The sequence below is a fragment of the Sphaerodactylus townsendi genome, linkage group LG08, assembly GCF_021028975.2.
Source record: "Sphaerodactylus townsendi isolate TG3544 linkage group LG08, MPM_Stown_v2.3, whole genome shotgun sequence".
Lineage (NCBI taxonomy): Eukaryota > Metazoa > Chordata > Lepidosauria > Squamata > Sphaerodactylidae > Sphaerodactylus > Sphaerodactylus townsendi.
The window spans coordinates 98,513,895-98,541,219 of NC_059432.1; the positions used below are offsets into that span (position 1 = coordinate 98,513,895).

General features: G+C 44.8%; 1 protein-coding gene across 1 annotated transcript in view; it reads left to right on the forward strand.

Moving 5' to 3' along the window:
• Positions 1-27,325, forward strand: part of FNDC3B (fibronectin type III domain containing 3B) — a 303,241-nt gene that overhangs the window by 94,507 nt on the left and 181,409 nt on the right. Inside the window, exon 3 of the mRNA XM_048506935.1 lies at positions 7,645-7,720. Within this exon, the coding sequence (XP_048362892.1) occupies positions 7,645-7,720 (76 nt within the window). The remainder of the gene's footprint in view (positions 1-7,644; positions 7,721-27,325) is intronic.

Here is a 27,325-nt window from a genome sequence, read left to right on the forward strand (position 1 = left end):
GTTTTTCCATTGCCTTCCTCTGCGTAACAACCCTGGTGTTTCTTGGTGGTCTCCTGCCCTATTACAAACGAGGGGGCTGACCCTCCTTAACTTCTGAGATCTGATGAGCTAGAGACTTGCCTGTCGCCATCTACATGCAGCACGCTCCAGAGCAATTTATCTTGAAAGAAGTCCCCAAATGAAGTCTGAAGCCAAGTTCAAAAGGATCGGTGACACAATACTGAATGGCTCATTGTCCATTTCAGACCTGTTTAAGCTGGATCTTCCCAACTCTTTTCAACGTTCTACCTTTTCCCCCCCCAAAAGCAGATACCACTCCTTTTGAAAATTGTAGCCCTTTGCAAGCTGGATGGCAGATGCCTTTAAATCTTGATTGTGGCAAGGTCACGGACGAAGCGACTCTTGGTGGTTTATTTTTATCTCTTCTGGAACTGATTGTGGTTTCTCTGCTGCCCTCTCTGTCCTAATCAGGATCTTGTGAAACTTTTGTTGCGGAACTAACATAATGGGCCACGTTGGCATTTTCCCCCTTCTGAGACCTTATAATTTAGCCATCACCATGAGCTCTTGCAGAGTTACTGTCATTTTGAAGCACAAGTTCTGGTATACAGCAATTTCTAATGCATCTCTTTTCAACTCTTCAAGCACTTGGATAGCAATTCTGCGATGTGGCCTTTCTGTTGCTATTTACAGAAAAGCCATCACACTTTAACTTGAGGATGTATTGGGCTATTCTGGATACTGCTGTTGAGATGAATTTTACGACTCTTAAGCAGTGTTTTCAAACCTAGCGGTGGTCACTTAATGAGATCAAAGAGAAGAGATGTTAGGTTTGGTGAGAAGACAGGTTGTTGGAGATAAGGCTTAAAGTAAGCGGATGACATTCACTTCTATGGGTATAAAGCGTTATGCTTGAGAGAGCCAGTGTGGTGTAGTGGTTAAGAGCAGGTGCACTCTAATCTGGAGAATTGGGTTTTATTCCCCACTCTGCCACTTGAGCTGTGGAGGCTTATCCGGTGAACCAGATTAGCTTGTGCGCTCCCAACACATGCCAGCTGGATGACCTTGGGCTAGTCACAGTTCTTCAGAGCTCTCAACCCCACCCACCTCACAGGGTGTTTGTTTTGGGGGGGGAGGGAAAAGAGATTGTAAGCCCCTTTGAGTTTTCTTACGGGAGGGAAATGGGGGATATAAATCCAAACTCCTACTCCTACTCCTCCTCCTCCTTCTTCATCATCATCATCATATTGGCAATGAGCCCTTTGTGACTGGAAAAGTACCATTTCTAAACTGTACAAAGGTTATTCCTGTAAATTGGCTTTTCGAAAGTAAAGTTAGGACTTGGGGAGACACAGCTTCTATCAGAAATATAAGTCTCATGGTTACCACCTCCCCTCTGGTAGCATTTAAGAGAATCATATACTGTGTGTGACATCTCTGTGATCCAGATTTCCCTGTCTCCATTCCACCTGTTCATAGTGCAGCTTGGAGATTGTATCCTTTGTCACTATATGTTAACAGAGGGGAGAAAGAAACATGGGACTGCTTTCTTAGTGGCCACTGTACCTCTCTATTTTTAGCACTAGCCTGCAGAGCATAATGCAGTGTGTTTTGTGGTGTCGCATAACTCTAAAACAAGAAACATCTGTTGGATTGCTTTGCAATAAAGTGACATCTGGCATCACTATTGTCTCTGGCTGACTCTCTCTGAAAAGTCCTGCACTTTCTAACAGGGCAAATGGATGGTTTACCCCAAATGGCAAGGGTAGGAGAAGCTTGAGGAATTGGTTTCCATAGCAGAGTAGAGTCAAGGGTCTTATATGTTGTGCCAAGGATTGATGCATAGCAGGCAGACCAATGTTATATGGAGAAATGGCGCCATTCAGAGGGATCACAGTTGGCAGAGGCTGGCCAGCCCATTCTGAGCTTGACATTTTACTGTCACCAGAAGTGAATGTCATGAGTTTACTTAAGAAAGGAAGTGAATGGAAATGCTGGTCCTGCCTCTTAAACGACGTGCTTTCTGAACCCAGAATGATTTTCAACTACTCACAACACAGGTGTGAGAATCAGGAAAGGTAAAGGTAGTCTCTAGTAGTCTTTACTGACCCATGAGGTGACGTCACATCACAATGTTTACGAGGCAGACTATGTTTGCAGGGTGGTTTGCCGTTGCCTTCCCCAGTTGTCTACCAGATACTCATTTTATTGATCTCAGAAGGGCGGAAGACTGAGTTGATCTTGAGCCAGTTATGTGAAAACAACTTCCGTCAGGATCAAGCTCAGGATCGAGCTCAGTTTGCGAGTACTGTAACTTACCACTGAGTCTTGAGCCTTCATTTCCCCCCAAACTCAGTTCCAAGGCTTGGCATCTCTGTCATCCTCCCACTATCTGTGTCACTGGTAGCCTTGAGCAATACCAAAAAAAAACAAACAAAAAAAAATCAGGAAATTTTGAATTCGGCTGTAAAATTATCAGTATAGCCGAATCCGCCGTATTCTTGATTCGGTATACCCGAATTTTTTGGGTTTACCGAAAAAAATTTTTGTGTTAGCATTTTTGTCATTTTTAACTGTTTTCCCCCCTGTTTTCTGCCTGTAAAGGGCGCATTTTTAAGCTAATGGCACCACAATTTAAGGGTATCTTCAGGAGACTCTCCTGATGACACCACCAAAACTTTGTGACGTTTGGTTCAGGGGGCCCAAAGTTATGGAACCCCAAAGGGGATTCCCTTGTCCCCCACTGTTTCCAATGGGAGCTAATAGGAGAAGGGGGCTACTTGCACCTGATTTGGCTTAGTCACTGGTGGGACATTGGGCTTTCCAGACCCCTCCCATACACACTTAGCTATCCCTGCACCTCGCTCTTTGGTTGTCATAGAAATGGTGGTCCGGCTGCTGGGATGCAGAAGGGAATGGGATGTAGGTGAAAAGGATTCTTCCTTGAGCCTGCTGTTTAGGTAGATCACTGCTTCAGCTAAATTGAGCAGGGAAAGGAAAAAAGAAAAGAGAAGGAGAAACTTCGCTAGGTTGGATATACAGCCAGAGTTGGATTTCTTTTCTCTCCTTATCCCCTACAAAAGACCTCTGTTTGCTAAACCCAGTTCTGAACAGAATCCAGAAGTGTTCTGTGTCTCTTAGACATCACTTGTGGCAGGACCCAAAGTTGTCCCTGGCAATGCCTGACACCAAGATTCAAAACTGCTGCTGTATACGTGAATACGTGACCTTTCCCTGTAGTCTGTATAGTCCCTTTCTGGGTTCTTTGTCTTGGTTTTTCTAAGATCTAGCTACATATATATGCTGCTGGAAATGGGACGGCCCTCATTCTGGATTGGTATTTGCAAAACAGATCTCTTTTAAAAACACCACCCTTCATCTGTGGGTGCTGGTGCGCTGCGAGTTCCTACAGGATCCTTTCCTTTAGGCCTGGAGAACACAACCCGTTCAGACACGGACTAAAATAAACTCAGACAGCCCCACACTGTGATCAGGATACTGCTGCTTGCTAAGCCGTGCAATGTAAACAGTCACTATAAAAAGCTCTTTTTTCCTATTTGTGTTTCTGGGAGGTCTTAAAACAGGAAGATGCAATGTATTTTGTAACAGCTTTTCGCTGTGCAGTAGATCTGTGCGTAATGAAGAGGGTGACAGCTGTGATGTGTGTATTTCCTGTAAAGCCTTTCTGGCATTGCCATGTTGGAAAGCGACATAAGAGAGGACTTATTCTTTATGCATATAAGACAGTGTTTTTGCTCATTGACAGCTATTCTGGTTGGTCTGTGGAAACCCCAAACCAACTTGCAAGCAGCAGACATGTTCAGATATTACCAAATGGGATGCTGCGTGTTAGACCGAGCAGATGTGTCTGCATTTGTGGTACCTCTACCAAAAAAAAAGGTCTTGTTTACATGCAGGACTGGTGGCTATGTTGATGTACACACTCAGTGTCTCAACTTGGCTCTCTGTCACTGGGTGTGCAAAACTGGCAGGCTGGAGATCCATTATCTTGGTGGCTGTTGCGCTGATGTTGCAAACCTAGTGGCTGTGAGCAGTTTTATTTATTTATTTATTTATTATTTAAATAAATAAATTTATAGACCGCCCTTCCCTGAAGGGCTCAGGGCGGTGAACAGCCACAGTAAGACAAACCATTAAAGCACAATAAAACCAGCACAGTACCCCAATATTTAAAACAGGAACCATATAAATATTAATATCAGATGGCGCCGGACTCCCCTTCCCTCCCCACCCTTGCGCCCACGGGAGGCCAGATGGAATGGTGGCAGATGTGCTTGGCCACGCTGGCCAAATGCCTGGCGGAACACGTCCGTCTTACAGGCCCTGTGGAAACTCTGCAAGTCCCGCATGACCCTGATCTCCCTTGGGAACCTGTTCCACCTTTACGGCCCTGGCCCTTGTAGAGGCCAGCCTGATTGCCTTTGGGCCAGGGATCACCAATAAGTCCTCCTCCGAGGAGCGGAGGGGCCTAACGGGGCGATATGGGGATGCTGGGCATGGTTCAGTGTCCTGGAGGTAAGTCCTTCTCGCCAACATCAGATTTAAATCATGCCTACTGGGCATGCAGTTCTAGACCAACAGCATGCATTTTAAGTCAGCGCTGCTCCAAATGCTTGGGGTGGGATGGTATGAATCCATGATCCATTGGTCTGTCAAGGTCAGTATTATCTGATCAGACTGTATTATCTGATCAGACTGGTAGTGGCTCTTCTCGTCCTTTACTGGAGATCCCAGGGATTGAACCGGGAACTTCCAGATGCTCTACCACTGAGCTACAGCCTCTTAACTTGAAGTACCAGCAGTTCCATATCAATGTATAGGCTCTCCATGAAGACTGTAATTCTGCGTCAAGAGTCCCAAGGGTTCTCTTCACTGGGCCCAGGGATCTAAGGAGGAACCCTGACCAGGTTAGTAAATACACTGCCATCCTATGTCATTTTCAGAAATAGGTTATTTTCTTTCACAGCATTGCATTATGGAATTGGATCAGTGCGTGCATGGCTACAGACTCACCCCTTGCCCAGTCATCTCTTGCTAATCTGATTCCCCAGATAAGCCTCCACAGCTCAAGTGGAAGAGTGGGGAATCAAACCCAGTTCTCCAGATTAGAGTACACCTGCTCTTAATCACGACACCAGTTTGGATTTATACCCCACTCTTCTCAACGATAAGGAGTCTCAAAATGACTTACAAACTCCTTCCCTTCTTCTCCCCACAACCGATATACTTTGCACCATGGTGGCTGTCATGATGTTCCTCTGATGACTGAATATATATATTTGTAACTTTAATCTTGCATGTTGGGTATTTGAGATTTATGGCTCTCTGAGAATGATGTTCCATTTATAACTTTTGTGACTGATAGTAACTGAAAAGCAATGACAATCATAGTAACTGACAAGCAATGACCTATATGACAATCATTAAGTGCTGTACCTTATGATTAAGTGCTGTACCTTATGATTCTTGACAAATGTATTTTTCTTTTATGTACACTGAGAGCATATGCACCGGAGACAAATTCCTTGTGTGTCCAATCACACTTGGCCAATAAAGATTCTATTCTATTCTATTCTATGAGTAAATGTTTCATTGATCTGTATTTGAGCTCTGCCCATCAGTTCTTCTTGTGGTATTGAATTCTGTAAATTGACTCATGGCACACAGCGGTTTCTTTTGTTTGTTCTAACCCCTGTTGTGAATCAGTTACGTTGGATGCCCTCCGAATCAGTGGGCTGCAAATCAAAGTATCTTAAAAAAGAAAATTCTGGCATATCTTTGTGTTGGAGACATATGTCTGGTTGATCTCTCAACCTATAATAAATCTTTTATAGCAGTGATGGCAAACCTTTTTGAGGCCGAGTGCCCAACTACAACCCAAAACCCACTTATTTATTGCAAAGTGCCAACTCAACAACTTAACCTGAATACTGAGGTTTTAGTTTAGAAAAACCGGTTGGCTCCGAGGCATGTTACTCAAGAGTAAGCTTGGTGGTAGTCGGTGGCTTTGCTTTGAAGCAACTGTGTAACTCTTCCAACGGATGAATCACGACCCTAGGAGGGTTTACTCAGAAACAAGCCCCATTGCCAGCAACCATGCTGTAGTTCTTTGCATGAAAATCAGTGGGATTTAACAGCGCTTAACAGGGTTACCTACACTGCTTCCCCAAAAGTTGGTCTTAGTTTATGCTAATACTCGAGCCCAGCAGCCCAGTCCTGCCTAGATGTGTGTGTGGGGGGGGGGCACTCTGTTTGCGCGTGCCCACAGAGAGGGTTCTGAGTGCCACCTCTGGCACCCATGCCATAGGCTCGCCACCACTATTTTATAGACTCTTGTCCTTTATTTGTTTTTGTTTTCGGTAAACCAAAAAGTACAAACTTCTTTACCCTTTCATCCTTGGGAAGTGCCAATTCAATTCCTTTTTCCTGGGCCACCTTCAGTTTTGATCACTCTTTGATGCGTGGTTGATCAGGGATTATGCTCATTGTTCTAGAAACAGGTGGACTGTAAACTTCTATACCTTGTTATATACTTGTTTCATTTTTAATACCCTTCCTAAATAATTCATAGTGTTTTGATCTTTCCTTTTCTCAGCTACTGCAAGCTGAAGTCAAGTTTCCGCTGAGTACTTCCGTTGGATCCTTAAGAAACTACTAAGCATTTAAATTCACAGCAATCTAGATGTTCAGTGGGAAGCTTTTTGGGCCAAGTCGGCCCCACTGGATTCAGCAGAGCTTTCTTGGGAGTAGGATTTTACAGTCTTGGGAAAGATTTAGCCAAGTCTGATTTTTGCTTTCTTGAGTAGATTTGTCTCTCACAAATTGAACCACCTCACTATGCATCTATGACTCTGGGTTGTTTGAAGATCCTTGAGCATTAAACAGAAGAGTCGTGTTATAATGTGACAACTTGTTCTTCTCAAAATATCTCTACAGCTAACCTTTTAGGGTAGAATGCAAGGAATTCAAGCCTCCCCCACTCAAGAACCTTGACTTTCTTTTTGGCTTAACTATCTCTCTCTGCCTACCATGGCCCTTATTGCTTGTTTCATTTGAAACTCTCAAGTAGTTTTCCTTAGGGTGTGAAGGGCTGATACACACAAGTCCGAGTCTCCTTTTGGCATTTTTAACTAGATCTTTTATTTGGGTTTGTTGGGTCTTAGTGCTTTCCCTCCATTAAGATGGGACAGGGTCCCCTTTATGAAAAGAATAGGATTATACTGTCCACCCTCTTGTTCTTCAGTAAGGACGCTTACTTTGATCAGCTGTTCAATTCTGTGACTTTATATCTGTTTCGCAATTCCTCTGCCACTTCGCCCTGTTAACCTCTGCCGGTTGGTCCTGTTTAGTTCTAGAATTTGCTTCTTCAGCTTGGTTTAGATGGGATACCCCCCCCCCCCCCGGCTTCTTTTTAAGTATGAGACCCCTTTATAGATTTAAATAGGGCTTAAATAAGAACCAAGATACTTTGGATCTGTATTGTTTCTAGGATTTTGCTCAATTTCTGCCAGCAACCCCCCTCCATATTTTTATGTTATATCTGTATTCTGGCGAATGTTTCCAAGTGAATAGAATCAATATTTTCTGAGCAGTGAGTTGAGATCTGTCTTTTTATTTTGGCAGGTCATTTTCGTTCAAGTTAATCCAGGTGAAACCTTTACAATAAGGGGCGAAGATGGAACGCTTCAGTGCATTCAAGGTAAGATAATCTTTTCCAGGTATACTTCTGTTTAATGTGGAAAGGAAGTTTTTCTCCCTCGATGTCCTTGATTGACTGCCTGTCGTTCTTACAGTTTTGTGCTTTTTCTTAAATAAAATATTTCATGGTGTGGTCTGTCTCACAAAAAGATGTTAGTAGGGGTGGCTATTCCTCTGCCACAGAACTCAACATGTCGGACCTTCTTTGCTGTGGAATGCTGCACCCGGGTTCTCGTGCCTACCATGCCCTGCAGTTTGCAAAAGGCCATTATTGGTGATAATCGTTCAATGAACTATCAATGCTCTTGTATCAAAGTATCATGTTCAACAATGCACTAAATAATGGTTTTGACGAAGGCAGTGCGCAAAAATTAATGGTAATTCTCGTATTCGTTCAGGACTATATTCTAATGTGGAAGCATACAGAATTCTCGACCAGTGTACCTCAACTGATTGTGCTAATATCTTTATCGGAGACAGAGTATAGCGTAGTACACAAACCTTCAGACTTTATTTTTGTATCACAAAACTTCAGAGGAGCTGTATTTGAAAAACTTTGTGTAGAAGACATATCCTTCCAAAATGCTGTCTAAATATGAATGCAGGGGCTTTAAGGTTACTTTTCACCTTTTGGCCCAACTGTTATCCTGTTCTCATCTCACTGATCCCTGTACCGTTTGTCCCGCCATCTGCCCCCTAGCCCTTCCCACAACCTGACATAGTTACCAGGAGAGGCAAAATACTGGGTTTTAAAGATAATGCCACTTTAGTAGGACTAGATTTGGTGATCACCATATATTGCTTGCAAGAGGGAGTTTTCTTCTAGATGTCACTGGCTCTTGACTCTGAGGATCTCTTTATTTTCTCTCATGCCATGTGCTTCGTCTCCCTTGCTCATTGTAAGCATCTGCTGTGTACACAATGCGTATATGATACCTTGTCTGTCCTTATGGCACAGTGCACGGTGGGATGGTTTACTGAAAGGCTGATGAAGGTTCGTTTTCTTGCAAAGAATAGGACAGAATATCTTCCGTTGCCCTTCCTGTAGAAGACATCCCCATGTTTGCAATAGTGAGACAGTAGCTTGCAGTCACTGACATTTGCGGGTGTAAACTGGATGCAGCGGGATAACTTCAGCCCACTGTTTAATTCTGATTAACCAGATAGAACAGGCTAATGGCCTTTGGAAGTCCGGCCCACAAATCTGTTTATTTGTCATTTGGTATCGTTGAAATTATCCCAAGACTTGACAGGAAGGGAGGCTCTTCTGAAAGGCCAGTTGGCTCATGAATAGTTGGCTAAATAGTTGGCTATCCTCGGGGATAGGGCGGTATAAAAATCTAATAAATAAATAAATAAATAAATAAATAAATAAATAAATAAATAAATAAATAAATAAATAAAGGGACAGAGTACGGTGAGAGGGCTGTAGTCTGTTGTACTCAAAACCAGACCTGGAAGGATGCCAGTTAGATAGAACACATGTAATCCAAAGAGTAGCAACTCAGCCAAGGGATAAGCAGATTGAGGTAGTGATTAGATGGAGGGTCCCCAGCCTTTTTAAGCCTGCAAATACATTTCCAGTTCTGACACGGTGGTTGACACAACAACAAAATGGCTGCCGCAGAAGGCGGAGCCAATCACAAAACGGTTGCAGCAAACCACAGAATGTCAAGGGGCAAGGTTATGTATAACTCCAGTAACAACTCTTCAGCATTTCAGGCAGAAGGTCTGTTTAACAAGATCTCTTTCTAAATGAACATGCCGTTTTGAAATATTTTATTCAAAACGCACAGCGTTCCTTCAGTCACACAGGTTCTTGTGCTGTGGTAGCCGCTGCTGCCAAAGCAACATTTTTAAAGACCTGCACAGCCTGTCAGAAACTGTGCTGGGCAAAAGCCCATCTGCCTGGCCTGTTTTCTAAAAACACACGGTGGGTGCCAGGAAAGGTGTTGCCAGTGTCAGGTTGCCCACAAACACCATTTTGAGGACCCTGGATTAGATTATTGTACCAGCCAAGGAGACTGAAGCTCAATTCCATGTTTGACCATGAGGCACACTTGGATGACCTTGGACTACTAGACACTATCTGCTTTATCAAGAGGATAAAATGGCGGACAAAGGGAACGGGAGACTATATGCCCCAGTATTATGGACAGGTCTTGAAACCGAAAGAACAGTGTCTTGTGTAAAGTATGTAGTGGAGATGAAATTTGAACCCAAAATGTTGCCAGCTCACGTGATTTGCTGCTGCGGTGCTGTGAAGCTGCTCTCAGTTTTTGGGCTTCAATGTGTTCTGAAAGAGACATGGAAAACCAGAAAATAAGATGTCAAAACTGGATTTTCCTTGCTTTGGCCACACGAAAAGTGCTTGATCAATATATAATTCATGCTTAATGTTTGAAGAAAAGCACATTTGTGCCGCTTGTTAGCACGGGGAAACTTTTCAAATGAAGCTCACACCTTTAAAAAAAATTGCTTCTTGTCAGATTGCCAGTTTTTGGGAAAGGTGGTGCTAGCAGACACGCACGCTGTGTGTGAGTCATTCATAGGAACTAAGTCCTGCCCAGGGGCTATGTTTTTGGCTTTACTCTGCTGCTTGAAGCCAGTGATCGTGAAAGGCAAAGAATTAATAGCTTGAACTTAGCATTAAGAAAGGCGCAATTCAGTTGTGACCTGCAATAGAATAATCACATCAAGCCAACACCGTTCGTGTGTGTGTACGTGTGTGTTTTTCCCATTGAAAGCAGAAATGGAAAGGAGCTAATAATAAAGATTTGTGCTAGCAATTTATCTGTTGACGGTGGCCTTTTTAAGAACCAAGGCTTTGCCTTTGAATGTGCCTTTGGAAACCACTTGAATCGGGCAAATTCTGGTCTTGTATCTGAATTTGCACAGTTGTTTTGGTTTGATTTGAATTTGTATACCGCCCTCCCCCGAAGGGCTCAGGGTGGTGAACAACATCAAAAATATAGCGCATCATGACATAATTCAGTACATAGCACTATAATGCAATACAAAACTAATATGCATAGCTGTGGCGCCTCCCCTGACCGCTCGTCCCCCTGGGGCGAGTGTGCCGTCCCACCTCCCTTTACCTGCGGGCTGTCCTCCCCAGACGATGTCTTAATTAGTCTTGCCCACAAGGCGCTTCAGCTTCTGGCGCGCCCTGGCACCCTTCCTGCACTCCTCCCCTCGCTCTGTTACTTCACTGAGCGAGGGTTGTGCTGCCTACTAGGCTTCCCACCACTCCCCTTCCCTGTTATACTCTCACAGGATTGGGGCTCAGCTCTGGTCTCCCTGCCTGTTCTACTGCACAGCTGGGCTGCAGGACCCTTCCTCTCCCTGCCCTTCTGGGCTAAACAGTTCCCTTTCCCTGCCTCCTCACAGGTCTCCCTTCCACCCTCTTCCCTCTGACAACGCCCCAGAGCATCCTTTCCCACCCCCTTATATCCCTTTTCCCCTCCAATTCCCCTGCCTCGTCCCAGCTGCCGTCCCTTCTGATTCCCTTCAACAGCTTCAGCTGCGACTAGGCGAGCCCGGCCAGGCTCAGAGCCCCGCCCCTTCAGTCCTTTGTTCTGGTGCGTTCATGCCGGCGGGCCGGTTGATTGGGAGATCGGCCTCCCAGTAGCTCTCTGGGTCGGTGCGTTGACATGGCTGGGATGCGGCGTCCCTCTCGAATGGAGGGGCGGCGGATCGCCGAGCACCTTCTCCTCCAGGAGAGCGGGCGTTGCCACGTCCTCCTTCGGCTTCCCAAGTCCGGGCGCCACGCAGGGGCTCGCTCCCGGACAATAGCATGTTTCAAGAAAATGCACCACTGAACTGTTAGCCTCTGACAGCTATTCTTGGTTCTGATCCTGGATTCTAATCCTAAGGCCGCTACCATATTTTTGCTAATATAGCAGCCATTGAACAAAGGTAAAATAGTGAGGCTGTCTTGCATAGAAGCTGAGCCGCTTCTAGGCAAACTGAGTGCCCCTTTCCAAATTGTGTCAGTTCTGTAAGTTAATTGAATTTTCAGAATGTGCCTTTTAAAAACGTCATTACAGTGCTCTGATCTGACATTTGTCATGACACTGATGTACATCAATGTGAACTTCTGGCTCCTGCAACAAATATATGCAGTTTTGTGAGCTGGAACCCAAAATCATTTTGTTTCCTTTAGCCCTGGTCAGAAGGCGTGACGATGGCTATGTCTGAGGTGAAAGGCAAACCCCCTTCTGGTTCCATTTTGACATCCTTTTTGTTTATAAATTAAAAATTGATTTGATAGGCCAAGTGCCTTTTATTGTGCTTTGGGGCACTTAGATGGACCTAACATGTGTCACGGAGACTTGGGGAAAGGGAAGGGGAAACTGTTGCCCTCAGTAGTGAAGATAAAGCTCATTAGGGTAAATCTTGTGCATCACATTATGAGCAGAAAAGTTCGGCGTACATATAGTTCATACATCTTTCGTATATGTATTAAGCAGCTTGATGTGTAGTCAGACCAGCTTGAACTATTTCTTTGCTTACTCGCTGAGATACAAGGTGGATTACAATTTTTTTAAAATCAAGCATCATAAAACATCCAATGAGCAATGCAGTAGGACTAGGATTGCAGAACTGGAAAACAGTGTAAAACAACCATAACAGCAAAAACTCAAAAACAAAAGGGAAAAAAAACCCCTGTCCTAAGGCATAACGTGCCATAATGCTGACGATGGAGATACAAAGATAGAAAACAGTATCGTAAGGGAAGGTGATCCAGAGAGTAAGCATTGCAACAGATTACAATCCTATTCCCTCCTAAAATCAACTTACCGTATATACTCGTGTATAAGTTGACCCGCATATAAGTCGAGGCACCTAATTTTACCACAAAAAACTGGGAAAACTTATTGACTCGCGTATAAGTCGAGGGTGGGAAATGCAGCAGCTGCTGGTAAATTTCAAAAATAAAAATAGATGCCAATAAAATTACATCAGTTGAGGCATCAGTAGGTTAAATGTTTTTGAATATTTATTTCAAAGAAAAACAGTAAACTGGCTCTGTAAGTGGAAAAGAGGGTCAACAAGAACAATATGGTATCAACAATAACTTTAAAAGTACAAAAACCTTAGCTCAACCAGCAACCAAGCTAAAACACAAGAGTTAAAATCCTTCAAAACTGGATTCCTCATCATCATCTGTATGTCCAAATGTAACCCAACTTAGATTTTAAGAGGGATATTATCAGAAATGGAAAATCTACTTTTAGCTTCTATTGTAAACAATGGGGGATGGGGCATCCCCTTTGGGGGTCAATAACTTTGGATCCCCTGACCCAAACTTCACCAAACCTGACTGATGTCATAAAGAGACTCTCCTGATGAGACCAGCCAGGTTTGGTGAAGTTTGGTTCAGAGGGTCCAAAGTTATGGACCCTCAAAAGGGTAGCCCCATCTACTAATAGCTCCCATTGAAAACAATGGGGAATGGGGGCACCTCCTTTGGGGGTCCATAACTTTGGACCCCCTGAACCAAACTTTACCAAACTTGGCTGGTATCATCAGGGGTGTCTTCTGAGGGTACCCTGAAATTTTGGTGCTGCTAGCATAAAAACTGCGCCCCCTGCTGGCCGGCAAAGTAAAAACACACAAAAAATTTAATGACCCGCATATAAGTCGAGGGGAGCTTTTTCAGCATTGAAAATGTGCTGAAAAATTCGACGTATACATGAGTATATACGGTATATTCTTTTTTTCATAACATTCCATTGCTAATCCATTTATAAAAATGCCCTTCTGAATATTTCTGATTTGGTAGAAATGCTCCATCTGTCATAGTCCTCTGGCATTAGGTGAAGACTTTTGGTGTCATTTGGCATACCTTCAGTAAACCCTGTTGGCGCTCCTCCCTGGTTGTCTTTGTTGTTTGTATTGTTCTCACTGTATGGTCAAATATTCATATATACATTTTAAGTGTTATTGTAGTTCTTTAGATGTTTTAATACCTCGATGTTTGCTGTCTCGGGGACCCTGTTTGGATGGAAAGGTAGCAAATAAACATTTTAATATTTTAACTTTCAAGGCATATCGTATTGCATTGGCGCAGCCTGCCCATTTTGCTGAATTCTTCACTCCCAAGTGAGCAAAATGGTAATATGGGTGAACACCGTATGGATTGTTCTGCCAAGTGAGACATGCAAATTAAGTCCTATCTAGTTTTTCCAAATGTGTCATTATACGCAGGGCATTCCAGATGTGTGCTCCCCTGAAAATTGTCTGTGCATTCTAGTGGCCAGCTGGATTAATGTTTACAAACTGGCAGCAGCTGGATGGAGAGGCTTTTTGTGATTCATGCAATCATGAATTTGATGGACAGTGTGTTGATTAAAATAACATTGTTTCGGCCTTTTCAAAACCACTGCCAAAGTTCTTTCAAAACAACTATTTCTTCTCTGGCTCTCATCAATCTGTACAGGTGTGCAGGCAGTAATTAGTTGAGCACCTGTGCAGTAATGGAAACACTTTCAGCTTGTTACCTTTGCACAAAATTTCCACATTTTTTTAAAAAAAAGAATTGATAGCTCCTTGGAAATGTGTTGGAACAAGTCTGAGGTGTCTGAGTTTCAGTCCACTTTTGACAGACTAACTTACAGAAACTGCGATACCCTTTCCCAACAAAAGATTTAAGTACGGTCAGTAGTGGTGCGGCGGGGTGCGGCGCAGTGCAATGTACTTCCACAGTAGAAAATAATCCCGAAGGACTATGAGAAGGGGGGGGAGAGTGAGCGAGTGGTGAGTTGTGGGGGGCAGACGAGCAGGTCCGGCTTGGTGATTGGGGCAGTGGGGATGGGTGGGGAGGCTGTTGGCAGGCCTGGTGGGAGACCAACTTGTCACCTCTGTCCTGCTGGGCCTGGCTTGGTGTTTGTGGAGGTTGGAGAGCAGGGAAAGGGGAGGTTGTGGCCAGGCCTGCAGGAGAGGGGCAGGCAGGTGAAGGCAGGCTGGAGGGGACAGAAGGGGCTGGCTGCAGGCGGCGAGTCACAGCTTTAAATCTTGCACAGCGCTGGCGAGACAGCTCCAAATGCTGAAGGAGCCAGCAGCAAGGGTGCCTCTTGCCCACCTTGCCAGACCGATGGCCCCCAAAGGAGGCAGGGTGTGTGTGAGTCTGTCTGTGCTTCGTGCCTGGAGACTAGGTAGCCCGACAGTAGCCTGAACCAGTGACTGCCCCACCAGTTTGCCTTGACTGCACTGGCAGCTGTTGTGCTTCTCCTTTGCACCCAGTTGGAAGAGACCCCTGAGGAGCCTTGCTTCTCCTGGACTTGGTGCAACCCTGCATGCTTCCCTGGCCAGCAGCTGCCATATTAGATGAGCGATGCAAAGCAGACCAGTGGCCTTGGGTCACATAGCACGGTTGCAGGGGAGTGGCCGGCTCAGCCCCGGCATCTACTGGATGCGGCTGCTTGATTTCTAGCCTGTTTACTTTTCTTCCTCTCTTCTCCTCTGCCAAAAAAAGAGATTGCAAGAAGAAGAAGAGGAGGAGGAGGAGGAGTTTGGATTTATATTCCCCCCTTTCTCTCCTGCAGGAGATTCAAAGGGGCTTACAATCTCCTTGCCTTTCCCCCTCACAACAAACACCCTGTGAGGTGAGTGGGGCTGAGAGAGCTCCGAGAAGCTGTGACTACCCCAAGGTCACCCAGCTGGCATGTGTGGGAGTGCACAGGCTAATCTGAACTCCCCAGATAAGCCTCCACAGCTCAGGCGGCAGAGCTGGGAATCAAACCCGGTTCCTCCAGATTAGATACACGAGCTCTTAACATCCTACCCCATTGCTGCTCAAATTAGGTGCTAAAAGGAAAAAATCGCACATTTTAAAAGTTACCTTTTTCCACTGCCCGATGTAGAGACTTGTGCTGTCACCACGAAGACCGTTTCTCTTGGCATGTGCAAAGCGTCCACACGCCTGAAATGGTTTCTGTTCGGTTTGGGATGGACCTGGGGAAGGGGGCCCTGTAGAATTGGGAGCCGTGCCTGGCCCGCCATACCTGCCTTGGTTTTGGGTGCTGGTGGAGGGGGGGGGGAGTGGGGAGGCTGTTGCTGGGCACAAGGACCCATCGGGAGCATTCTAGAACAGTGGTCTGCAACCAATCGGCCATGCTGGCAGGGGCTGATGGGAATTGTAGTCCATGAACATCTGGAGAGCCGCAGGTTGCAGACTCCTGTTCTAGAACAAAGAATGTCCAGGAAGTGTTGGTGGATGAATTCAGAGGTTTACTTGGATCTTAAGTGAAGGCATGGAGAAGACGTGGCAGTTTCTTCTACTTAGATATATGAGTGTCTCTTGGCTGCCTTCCTTCTTTACTGTGTCACTCTTCATGTATTCTCAGCTCTTCGTTCTGATATTAGTTTAATCGGGACATTTAGTCCAAAGGAGAGCTAACAGTTGCTCCAGGCTTTCTTCTGTGGTATATTATCTCATCCTGTTGACTGATAAGCGTAATCCTCTAGTGAAGGGACTTCGTTGACCCTTTTCTGTTCTCTTCCTCTTTGCTGCTGTAATCACCGGTTACATAAAAGCAAAAAATAAGCCTCTGGTTTCCATTAGAATTTTATTTTTTCCCCCCACATTATGAGGGTGAGTGCGGAAATCATGGTTTAAGCAAAAAGGAATCTTATTTCCCTAAGTAACCTTGAATTGGCAAAGTGAATGTAGTTTTCTGTTTGCCGTTCTTTCAAGGATAAGTGGTTTGCCTGCTAAATGTGGAAGAGCGAAGCGTGTGCTAATTTATCTGGCTTTTGGGGGGATCCTCTAATTGGAAATGCTGTTAGATTTTGCGTGTGTAAAGAGCCATCAAAGTTGCAGCTGACTTACAGCGACCCCTGGTGGGGATTTCGAGGGAAATGATGAAGCAGAGGTGGTTTGCCATTGCCTTCTTCTGCAGACTCTTCTCTGGAAGTCTCCCTTCAGAGTACCAGCCCAACTTAGCTTCTGAGATCTGACGAGACTGGGCTTTACTATATCATTCTATGCCAGGGGTCTGCAACCTGCGGCTCTCCAGATGTTCATGGACTACAATTCCCATCAGCCCCTGCCAGCATGGCAATCCTGGCAGGGGCTGATGGGAATTGTAGTCCATGAACATCTGGAGAGCCACAGGTTGCAGGCCCCTGTTCTATGCTGTTAGATTTCAGCTCTCGATAAAGTTTCATCCTATATTGGATGCTTTGACTCCAAAGCTGCCTTGGAGGTCTTCACAGCCAAACAACCTTTGATAGTGTTTGTCCTATGTTCTTATCCCAATGGCCTCAGCTGTGTTAGCCAAAATATTTATGTCTACACTCCTTGCAGACTCCATATGATTCTTCATGGGGTGTTCCCCCCGCCCCCAACCTTTGTGGCTTTTGGTAAACTTTTATTTTTCTGACATTTTAAAATTCTTCAGCTGGATCTCTCTTACTGTAGCTGCTATTATGAGAAACCGTCATTTTTGTGAAAAAAGCAACTCTGAGTTAGTTGTCTTAATTACGTGTCGTACTTGCTGGGGGAAAAAATGGTTCTTCTTAAGACTCAGACTTTCCTGGTCAAGAGACTGGAACTTAGCTCGGGGTGGGCTTGACTGCTGCATCGACAACAAAGTTTACACAACGTGATGTTGCTGCACGAATATTGCATTACATTGTCGGGACTTCTCCCAGACATATTGGGTTTTCCAGTACTGTTTTTCCAAATCCACATGGCTACCTTCCTGATCCCTCCCAACGCTTTTACACCGATTATTTCTTATACTATTAATCCAATAGATGGTCATGGTCCCCCCCCCCCCCCGGTATTAAAAGTGTGTCTAGTTAATCCGTAAACAAGCCGAATTGGGATCTAGGCCAGTCCCTAATCTCATTGAGCCGTACGAGAGTACTCTTGGAGTTCTGACAGCAGGAGTGGATGCCCCCACAAAATGGCTGCCACGGGGTGCTGAAGCCAGGTACAAAATGCTAGAAGGTTACAAGCCACGTGGAGGGCCACTGTTGTTGTGTAAATTCTCCTTTTAGGCACAAAAATGATGCTTCCTGAGTTCTCTTGACCCTTGCTGTTTTCTCTTGGTCTTCTCCACTTGGCAACGGAAGCTGGCTAGGTAACTTTACGTCGGTTGCAATTCCTCAGCCCAGCCTTCCTTACAGGAGATTTTTTTGGGGATAAAATGGACCAAAAGAGAACAATGTTGTAAGCTGCTTTGGACCCCCAGGCAGAGTATGACTATCTAACTAAATAAATCATTTCTGTGTGCTAAAATTAGGCTAAATTGTGATAAAATGAATGCGAGCTAAAGGGTGCCTTTTCTCCATTTGGATAAATTGCTTTTTTTGGGGTGGGGGGGGGTGGGGGTGGGATCTTACTCTGTTTAGAGCGAAACGTACAATATGCCCATTTAATTTTTTTGTGGATTACTTCCTTTATGCGCCTGGCTCTCTCTTTCCCTCAAGGCTTAGGTTTAAGAGTGGCAAATTAATCACCCTCTACTTGATGTAATTGTCAAAAGCCAGTTTTAAAAGAGAGACGGAGAAGCTGTGAAGTTTGATTTGGCTTCTATTAATCTTTTTCGAAGATCTCAGTTTGGCTACTGTACAGTACATATTCAAGGACCCCAAGCGGACGGGCAGGAGAGGCAGGGATTCTCAGTGTGAATGGAAATATTTTTGGAACACTGAAATGTGGAAAGTTTAAGCAGAAAGCTGATGTGAAACCCCCAGATTTTCTATATGTACATAGCGGTGACGGGTGCATTAATAGAATTAGGCTTTTCTCCAGGAAGTTCAGAGCCTTTTTCATTTTTGTGGAAAGAGCAAAAAAAAAACACAACCCACCACCCCTCGTACTGCATGTGCTCCATGCAGACTGCTCCAGAAAGTCATGTATGTGACCTGGCAGCCAGTGTTATTTCCTGCTGACGTGGCCTCTCATAACTGGAGCTGAACAGAGACGCTTCAGTGTTCTCTGGAGGAGAAATGAATCACCCGCAGGATGAGAAATCTCTTTAACTTTGAGATTCCCCAGTTTTACCAGGATAGTAAACAAGTGGGGCAGCTTCCGTCATCTCTGGACAAAGAGTGTCTACCGTGTGTATAGAATCACTCACTTGAAACAGCTGCAGCAGAATGCTTTGGGGCATTAGGAAGACAGCTCAGAACGGATTTTATCCTCCTTACTCGATTAGTAGGTCGTAAAGTATGAGTAAGCTCAGATGGAACAAAAGTGTCTCTCCTTTTGCAGCTTGCTGAAATGCCTGGGTATAAGTGGTGGCTGGGGATAACCGCTTCAGCTATGGCCCTTCCTGGGCAGGAAAGATCTAGATTGGATTACTGCAGCGTGCTCTGCGTGGGGCTGCCCTTGAAGACTGGCCGGAAACTCCAGTTTGTACAGAATGCTTCAGCCAAAGTATTGACCGGAGTGAATTGGAGGGACCGTGTGACTCTGACCTTTTCCCATCTAGGCTGGCTTCAATTCAAAGCATTGGTATTGACCTTTAAAGCCCTGTATGGCTTGGGACCAGCATAGTTTAAGGACCGCATTCTTTCATATGAACCTACCTGGTCACTCAAGTCATCTTTGACGGCCACCACTTGCTGAGGGTGGACAAGGGGATCTAGTGCGCAAGGCTTTAAAAGCTAGCACTTTTAATTGGACTCGGAAGCAGGATGTGCTGCTCCTTAAAAAGTCTGATGGGCGACATTGGGCCTGTCCCAATTCTCTCCGAACTCTCTCTACCCCACCTACCTCACAAGGCACAGGTGTCCCTTGTGACCCTTCAGATGTTCATGACCTACAATTCCCATCAGCCCTTGCCAGTATAGTCAATGCTCATGTTGGGAGGGACTGATGGGAGTTGTAGTTCATGAACATCTGGAGGGCCACGAGTTTGACACTCCTGTCACAAGGTATCTGTTGTGGGGAGAAGAAGGGAAGGAGTTTGCAAGCCCCTTTGAGTCTCCTCACAGCTGAGAAAAGCGAGCTATCGATCCAAACCCTTCTTTTCTGTGTCAAGATAGCACCCTGCACCACAAAATCCAGGCAGAATACACTTGGATGGTTCAATATGTACCTCATTATTACAAGATGCTGTATGTACCGTTCCTTTTAAATACAGTAGCACATTGTGGGGTTTGTGTTGTACCTGAAACACATTCATAGCCCAACCTAGTTTATCCTCAGGATTACATTGAAGCCCTGACTTAAGTGCTTCGCTGGTTGAGTGCCAGAGGGGGCCCAGCGTCTTCACGGATTGGACCCTTGGAAAAGCCAGCTGGGAGCGTAAGGTGGCTACCCCTCCTGTGCTTTTCAGATGTCTGTCCTTTTCATTAAGACTTTTCTTGGCTTGCGTGGAGAAACAAGAGCAAGCCGACATCAGCCTTGCTAGAAAGAGAAGATCCGTACCCAGACGTGAGGGGCAATTTTGGTCTCGGCAGTGGGCCCTTCTGGACAGCTTGTGCCGTTTGCTTTTACTTGTTTTAAAAAAATCCCCTGTCCACTAGGATTCAATTAAAACCATCAAATTACAGCAAGCAAAGACCTCAAGCCAGGCTGAGATAGATAGCTTGGGACAGTAGTCTATTTCTGCCTAACCTAGTCTCTAGTTTAGACATTCCAGTGCCGAAAAGCGTGCGTTGTGCCCAGATGGTTTTGCCGTGGAAAAGCTTTTCCTGGCAAAGAAGTGCTGCAGGTGTGATTCTCTCCGAACGGCAGTCTTGGGGAACCGTCTCTTTGTCTGGTGCTGACGGTCGGGGATTTCTTTGTTGCTTATCAAAAGGTTAAGACATCTGCCTTGTTGAAACAAACTTTCATATTCTTCGCGTAGCGTCAGGCCTGCCAGGTCCAGAACTCGTTATTAACTTCATATGTCTTCCATTGTGCCTCTTGTCTGCTGCGAAACAATTGCGTTGACTTTTTTAAAATGCATAAAAATGATCCAGGCAGCTGTTCCCTCTTGGCGAAGTTGGACGTTAGTTCCTGAGAAAAAGAGGAGTTTGGAGTGTTCTATCTCGAAAGTGTTGTTGATGTTCCTTGGGGATGTGTGTGTGTGTGTGTGTGTCAAACTCTGGTAAGCACAGCCTGTGCCTCCTGCTTGACACCGAGCACTGTAGGTCTCTGCCCCGAGGATTTTCATATATTTATTTTGGAAAGCAGGGTAGGTAGATGGTGTAAAGAAGGGAGGAAAGAAAGAGAAGAGGGGAATGGAGGTGTATGTACAGTGATATCAAGTAGCAGCAGACTTATGGTGACCCCGAAGAGTTTTTGAGGCATGACAGATAGGAGTTTGGGGTCTTTAGCAAAGGCACACTGTCCAAATATGGAAGGTGTTTCTGCCACTGCTGAAGAAGGAGGAGGAGGAGGAGGAGATGAGTTGTATTTATATCCTGCCTTTCTCTCCTGCAAGGAGACTCAAAGGGGCTTACAAACTCCTTTCCCTTCCCCACTCACAACAAACACCCTGTGAGGTAGGTGGGGCTGAGAGAGCCCAGAAGAACTGTGACTAGCCCAAGGTCACCCAGCTGGCATGTGTGGGAGTGTACAGGCTAATCTGAATTCCCCAGAGAAGCCTCCACAGCTCAGGCGGCAGAGCAGGGAATCAACCCGGTTCCTCCAGATTAGAGCACACCTGCTCTTAACCACTACGCCACTGCTGCTCTTATTCTGTTTCTGGGTGGAGCTCGCTCATTAATTCCAGATCATTGCCCTTAAAATTCTTTAAAATATTGCCAAAAGGCACTTTTTTAGATTAAAAAAAAGGAAAAGCCACAAACTTGATTGTACCTCCACCCCTTCAAATCCCATGTTTCAAACATTCTTCCCTGAAATATGCAATAGATGTCTTGCAATATACTATACTTCTATTGATACAGCCCAGAATTGCATTGGCTTTATTGGCCACCGCATCACACTGCTGATTCATGTTCAGTTTGTGGTCTACTAAGACTCCCAGATCCCTTTCACATGTGGTATTGTCAAGCCAGGTATCACCCATCCTATATCTGTGCATTTCATTTTTTCTGCCTAAGTGGAGTATCTTACATTTATCTCTGTTGAAATTCATTTTGTTTGTTTTGGCCCAGCTCTTTAACCTGTCTAGGTCATTTTGAATCCTGACTGTCCTCTGGGGTATTAGCTACCCCTCCTAATTTGGTGTCACCTGCAAATTTGATATAACATATTATATAAAATTGTGGTCCTTCTGATCTTCACTGTCTGCTTCAGTAGTGTGTTGCTTGTGTTAGAAAAAGCAGATTCACATTGTACTTGGTCAAAATTTATTTCTGATGTTGACTGAGACCCAAGATTTTCTGGTACTGCCTGTGCTTATTTGTACAAGTACTGGTTGAGCCAAACTTTAGTCATTCTCAAACTACTATGGAAGAACTGCTCATCTGCTATGATAAGTAAAATTAAGATACAGATGTTTATCTATAGTCTTTTGTAAACTCATAGGAGAGGCTGTATCCCCTGTGTCTCTTGCATCATATACTGCTCTGCTTTCCTGGTGTAGTGGTTAAGAGCAGGCGGATTCTAATCTGAAGAACTGGGTTTGGTTCCCCACTCCTCCACCTGAATGGCAGAGGGTTATCTGGTGAACCAGATGTGTTTCCGCACTCCTACATTCCTGCCAATTGGCCATGCTGTCAGGGGCTGATGGGAATTGAACATCTGGAGAGCCGCATGTTGCAAACCCCTGGGCTAGTCACAGTTCTCTCTGAACTCTCTCAGCCCACCTACTTCACAAGGTGTCTGTTGTGGGGCCCGGGGGGGGGGAGGAGCTTGTAAACCACCTTGAGTCTCCTTACAGGAGAGAAAAGTGGGGTATAAATCCAAACTCTTCTTATTAAAGATTGCGCCATTTAACAGTCAGTACTATTTTACTTTTAACAGTATTTCTCTCTCACACACCCCCATCTCCCTTGCCATTGCTTTTCAGAAATGCTAGCTCAGGGGTAGGGAACCTGCGGCTCTCCAGATGTTCAGGAACTGCAATTCCCATCAGCCTCTGTCAGCATGGCCAATTGGCCATGCCAGGGCTGATGGGAATTCAGGTTCCTGAACATCTGGAGAGCCGCAGAGGTTCCTACCCTGTGCTAGCTAGTCTTCAAGATAATTCTAGATCGTGGTGGCGAACCTTTGGCACTCAGATAAGCAGGATTGTTATGGACTACAATTCCCATCAGCCCCTGCCAGCATGGCCAATTGGCAGGGGGCTGATGGGAATCAGTCCATAACATCTGGAGATGCCAAAGGTTCAGCTTACGCCCTGTTCTCGAGGTGGCCAACCTATGGCATGTCTCAGATAGTTCATGGCCTATATTCCCATCAGCCCCTGCCAGCATGGCAATTGGCCATGCTGGCAGGGGCTGATGGGAATTGTAGGCCATGAACATCTGGAGCGCCATAGGTTGGCCACCCCTGCCCTAGATCTTCCTCCTTTGGCGATGATGACTCGTGCGTGGTTTGGATTTGCCAACTTCCTGGAAATTTTACTATATGTTATTAAGGATACTTAAGTAGTAAGAAGCATTTTTCTTTGCCTGGGGTGAGATGTCATATATTTCCATCCCTCAATTGCCAAATGGAATGAGCTTAATTGGTGACTAATTAGTTGACGGAATTGTGAAGTGGAGCTGCAAAAAAAGAAAAGGGAGCAAAAATGGAAGCTAATTTCAGTGTAAAATGGTGCATTACACTTACTTGACTATCTACTAATGTGGCTTATACAATAGAGTATCATGTTTATAACTGTCTTGGCTGAATTTCTCTCCCTCCCCCCCAACTCTCTCTTTTAAAATAGCTAGTACAAAAACTTCCCCATCCTGTTAGGTTGCGTCTTCTGCATTTCGGCTGGGTTAATTATAAAATTATTGTTTACTTCTGGTGTCTCTTTATAGGAAGCCCAAAGGGTTTTTGACTAGGATGAGGGCTAGAACGCCCACCACAATACATGATAGGTTATTGTTACATGAGATGTAATTCTTTTACAGCCTGTACTTTTGAAAGATTTTTTTTTAGTTGGCAGCTGAGCATGTGGGCCCTGAAAATACTAAGTGTAGACATATGTACATATGTATTTGTTTTCTTCTGGGTCTTTGCATTTCCTTACCGCTTGAACCAAAGACTTGATGAGCCACATCTGAGTTTCCTGGTAGATACGAATGCTCAATAGACAGGTAGAGATATACATTTCTAAAAGTTTTAAACCAACCCAAATACTTTTTTTGGGGGGGGGATGGGAATTCAGGGGCAGGGAGAAATGAAATACATGCAGTACTTAACTGGCTTGTCAAACCTAAATTACTTTTACTAACTTAACATAAAATGTATAATTTATATATTAACATATAACATTGTACAATTTGGCATATTTATGGGAATTTCTTGGTTTTTTATTTAAAAAAATGTCCAAGTAGATCCACTACTTGAGAGAGTTGCAGATGGCTGGACAGTATGCCACTATAGCATATGTATCATAATTTTTCCCATCTAAGAAGTATAAAAAAAATCAGAGGGTGAAGGAGAAAAAATTATGGATTAACAAAGAAAGTATGCTTTCTGGAGAAACATTTTCATGCAGTCACAGTAGGTAGGATTACCAACGTAGTTTGATTTTTAAGGTAAATCTTATAACTGAAAATATTGAACTCTTGAGTAATGTATTATCATTAGACATATTGTAGCATATTAAACGTTGCCAGCATTATTTAATTTGAAAAATACGTTCATAGAGAAGCATTTTACTCATTTTAAAACATGAAATGCCTTGATCTGGATGGCTCATACTAGCAGGATCTCGCCAGATCTCAGAAGCTAAGTAGGGTCAGCCCTGGTTAGTGTTTGGATGGGAGACCAACAAGGACGTCCAGGGTTGCTGTGCCGAGGCAGACAGCGGCAAACCACCAGTGTACTTCTTTTGCCTTGAGAACCCTATGGGGGTTCTGTAAATTGATTGCCATTGACGGCACTTTCTGCCAAAACAGAAAATATTTCATGGAAGGCCCAGTGTTCCCTTTACAAGAGTCTGGAAGTTTTTCCTTGATTATTTTTCCTGAGGGCCTTCACGTCTCCATAGACAAATGAAGGAAATTCCTTGAGCTGATTTTGTCTACGCCACATTGGACAATCCACATTGTCAATGCCACATTGGAGCAGCAGTGGCGTAGGAGGTTAAGAGCTCGTGTATCTAATCTGGAGGAACCGAGTGTGATTCTCAGCTCTGCCGCCTGAGCTGTGGAGGCTTATCTGGGGAATTCAGATTAGCCTGTACACTCCCACACACACCAGCTGGGTGACCTTGGGCTAGTCACAGTTCTTCTGAGCTCTCTCAGCCCCACCCACCTCACAGGGTGTTTGTTGTGAGGGGGGAAGGGCAAGGAGATTGTAAGCCCCTTTGAGTCTCCTGCAGGAGAAAGAGGGGATATAAATCCAAAACTCTTCTTCTTCTCTCTCTCTTGAAACTGCTACAATCCCTGTTGTTTTCTGAGCAAAATGGAGGATTCATCCTATAACATTTTTGTATAGTCTACTAGTGAATCCTAGATATGGATATATGTTCAGTGTTGAAGAACTTTGATTTCATTTGAGCTCGTGGCTGTCCATAGAAAGGAGGAACCAGGAGATGCTGAAATGAAGTTTGATGTGAATATATCAAAATGTCCTGGATGGTGGTGGGCAGGATACGCATGAATTGCACGTTGCAGGAAGAAACTGAAGCATCGACACAGATATATCTTTGAATACCTCGGGGGGGGGGCTCCCCACCACGTTGTAAGAGATGGTAGGTAGCTTTTATGTCCTCTGCAGTTGCCCCCAGGTGCAACTCTTTACTTTCCCGTTGTGAATTCGTGGCTGCCATTTGCTCTGAAAGAAATCCTCAGCCTCACCCATGGGGCTAAACCTTGAAGCTAAGTGCTAGGGGTCTTTGCCCCTTCCTTTGCTCTGTTTCAAATTATAGGCTGGTGGGAACTGGCTAGCCTTATTCTTTTAACATCACTTTTTGTTTTATAATTTTGGATCCATCTTTCTGTATCCAGTCCTCCTTGGCCAGATATGCAGTCCATAGTTATATAAACTGAACTTCACATAGAAGAGGAAAAAAGAGAGAGCGTATCTCGTGGCACGTTAAAAAGAATAACAAATGTACCATTGACTGACCTTGTGTGCGCAATCATCTACTTCAGATGCTGGTGGTGCATAGTGAAGAGTGCATGCATGTTCAAGCACCGGGGATAGGTGGGGGAATACTTTAGAAGAAAAGATTTAAGAAAATTAAAAACAAAACAAATGAAGTCTTTGTCATACCTGGGTTGTTCACTTGAAATTAACATGCTTCTGTCAAGGCCAGAGGTGAACCTATGCCCACCCAGTGACCTCAAGCTGAAGATCAGTTTGCTTGTTGGCCACATGGGAGTGGCCACATGGGACTTGTGTAGTGGACAACCAAATTTCACTTGTTGTAGAACTGTTGATGCCACCATTTGTGTTTGGGTATTTGGTGGACCCTTCAAAGTACAGATGCGACTCTCTGGGCAAGACCAGAGCAGACCTGGAGAAAGGTTTGGTCTTGACAAAGAGGAACAAGAACGGCTAAAGAAAACAACTCGGGTATTCAGTTCAGGACTAGTGACTACTGGAGCCGTTTGTAAATACCACTTGCGTACATCTGGGCTCCAGACTGTCTGAAGGGCTTTGGTGCTATCTGGGCTACGTAGATAACCAAGCTTCCACTAAGTGCATCCAGTAGTGGGATCTTATTCTCAATTCTAACTTAAATCAGTGTATGTTGTTTCCTTTTTGTGAGCTTCTCTTGCCTTTTGTAGCCCTAGACCAGGGGTCTGTAACCTGCGGCTCTCCAGATGTTCATGAACTACAATTCCCATCAGCCCCTGCCAGCATGGCCATGCTGGCAGGGGCTGGTGGGAATTGTAGTTCATGAACATCTGGAGAGTCGCAGGTTGCAGACCCCTGCCCTAGACTCATGCATGCAAAGGCTGTCTTGATTCATGGTTTGCATTATGAATTCGTAAAGCAACAACCTTATGGTGAACCTAGTATATTGGTTTGTTAGGCTCGGTATTGTGTGTTTTGACTGGGAGTGGGCCCTCTGGAGTTCCTGACTGCCAAGACCTGAGTGTTTGGTCTTGCCATAAATCTCCAGGTGGGAGTAGGGGATGTGGCATCTGGGGTCGGCCAGACTGTTTTCGGCTTGCTTGACTTCCTTCTCTTATCTCTGCTGCTGGGCTGGCACGCCTGCTTTGAAATGACCTTCCCACGGGTTCTTCTGAGAATGCTGTTATCTGGTCTAGGGGAGGTGCAGGGCTGTAGCTGCTTGGGGGAACACTGTTGCTGGCTAATTGGGTCCGGGTGGTGGGTCTGCTGTAATTTCTATTGGCATCTTCCCTCCTCACTTCAAGCTGGACAATAACCCTTCCCCAGTGTACATCCCTACCGATTCCCTGTCAGTAAAAGAGATTTCATTCATAATTGAGTCTACTTTATTTGAGAGTTTCAGAGGATACGACACTGACAGACCAGTGTCTTCTCCAGTTGGAAATGTCAAGGACTGAACTTGGGATCCTCTGCCTGTAAAAGAAGTGCTCCACCATCGAGTCAGGA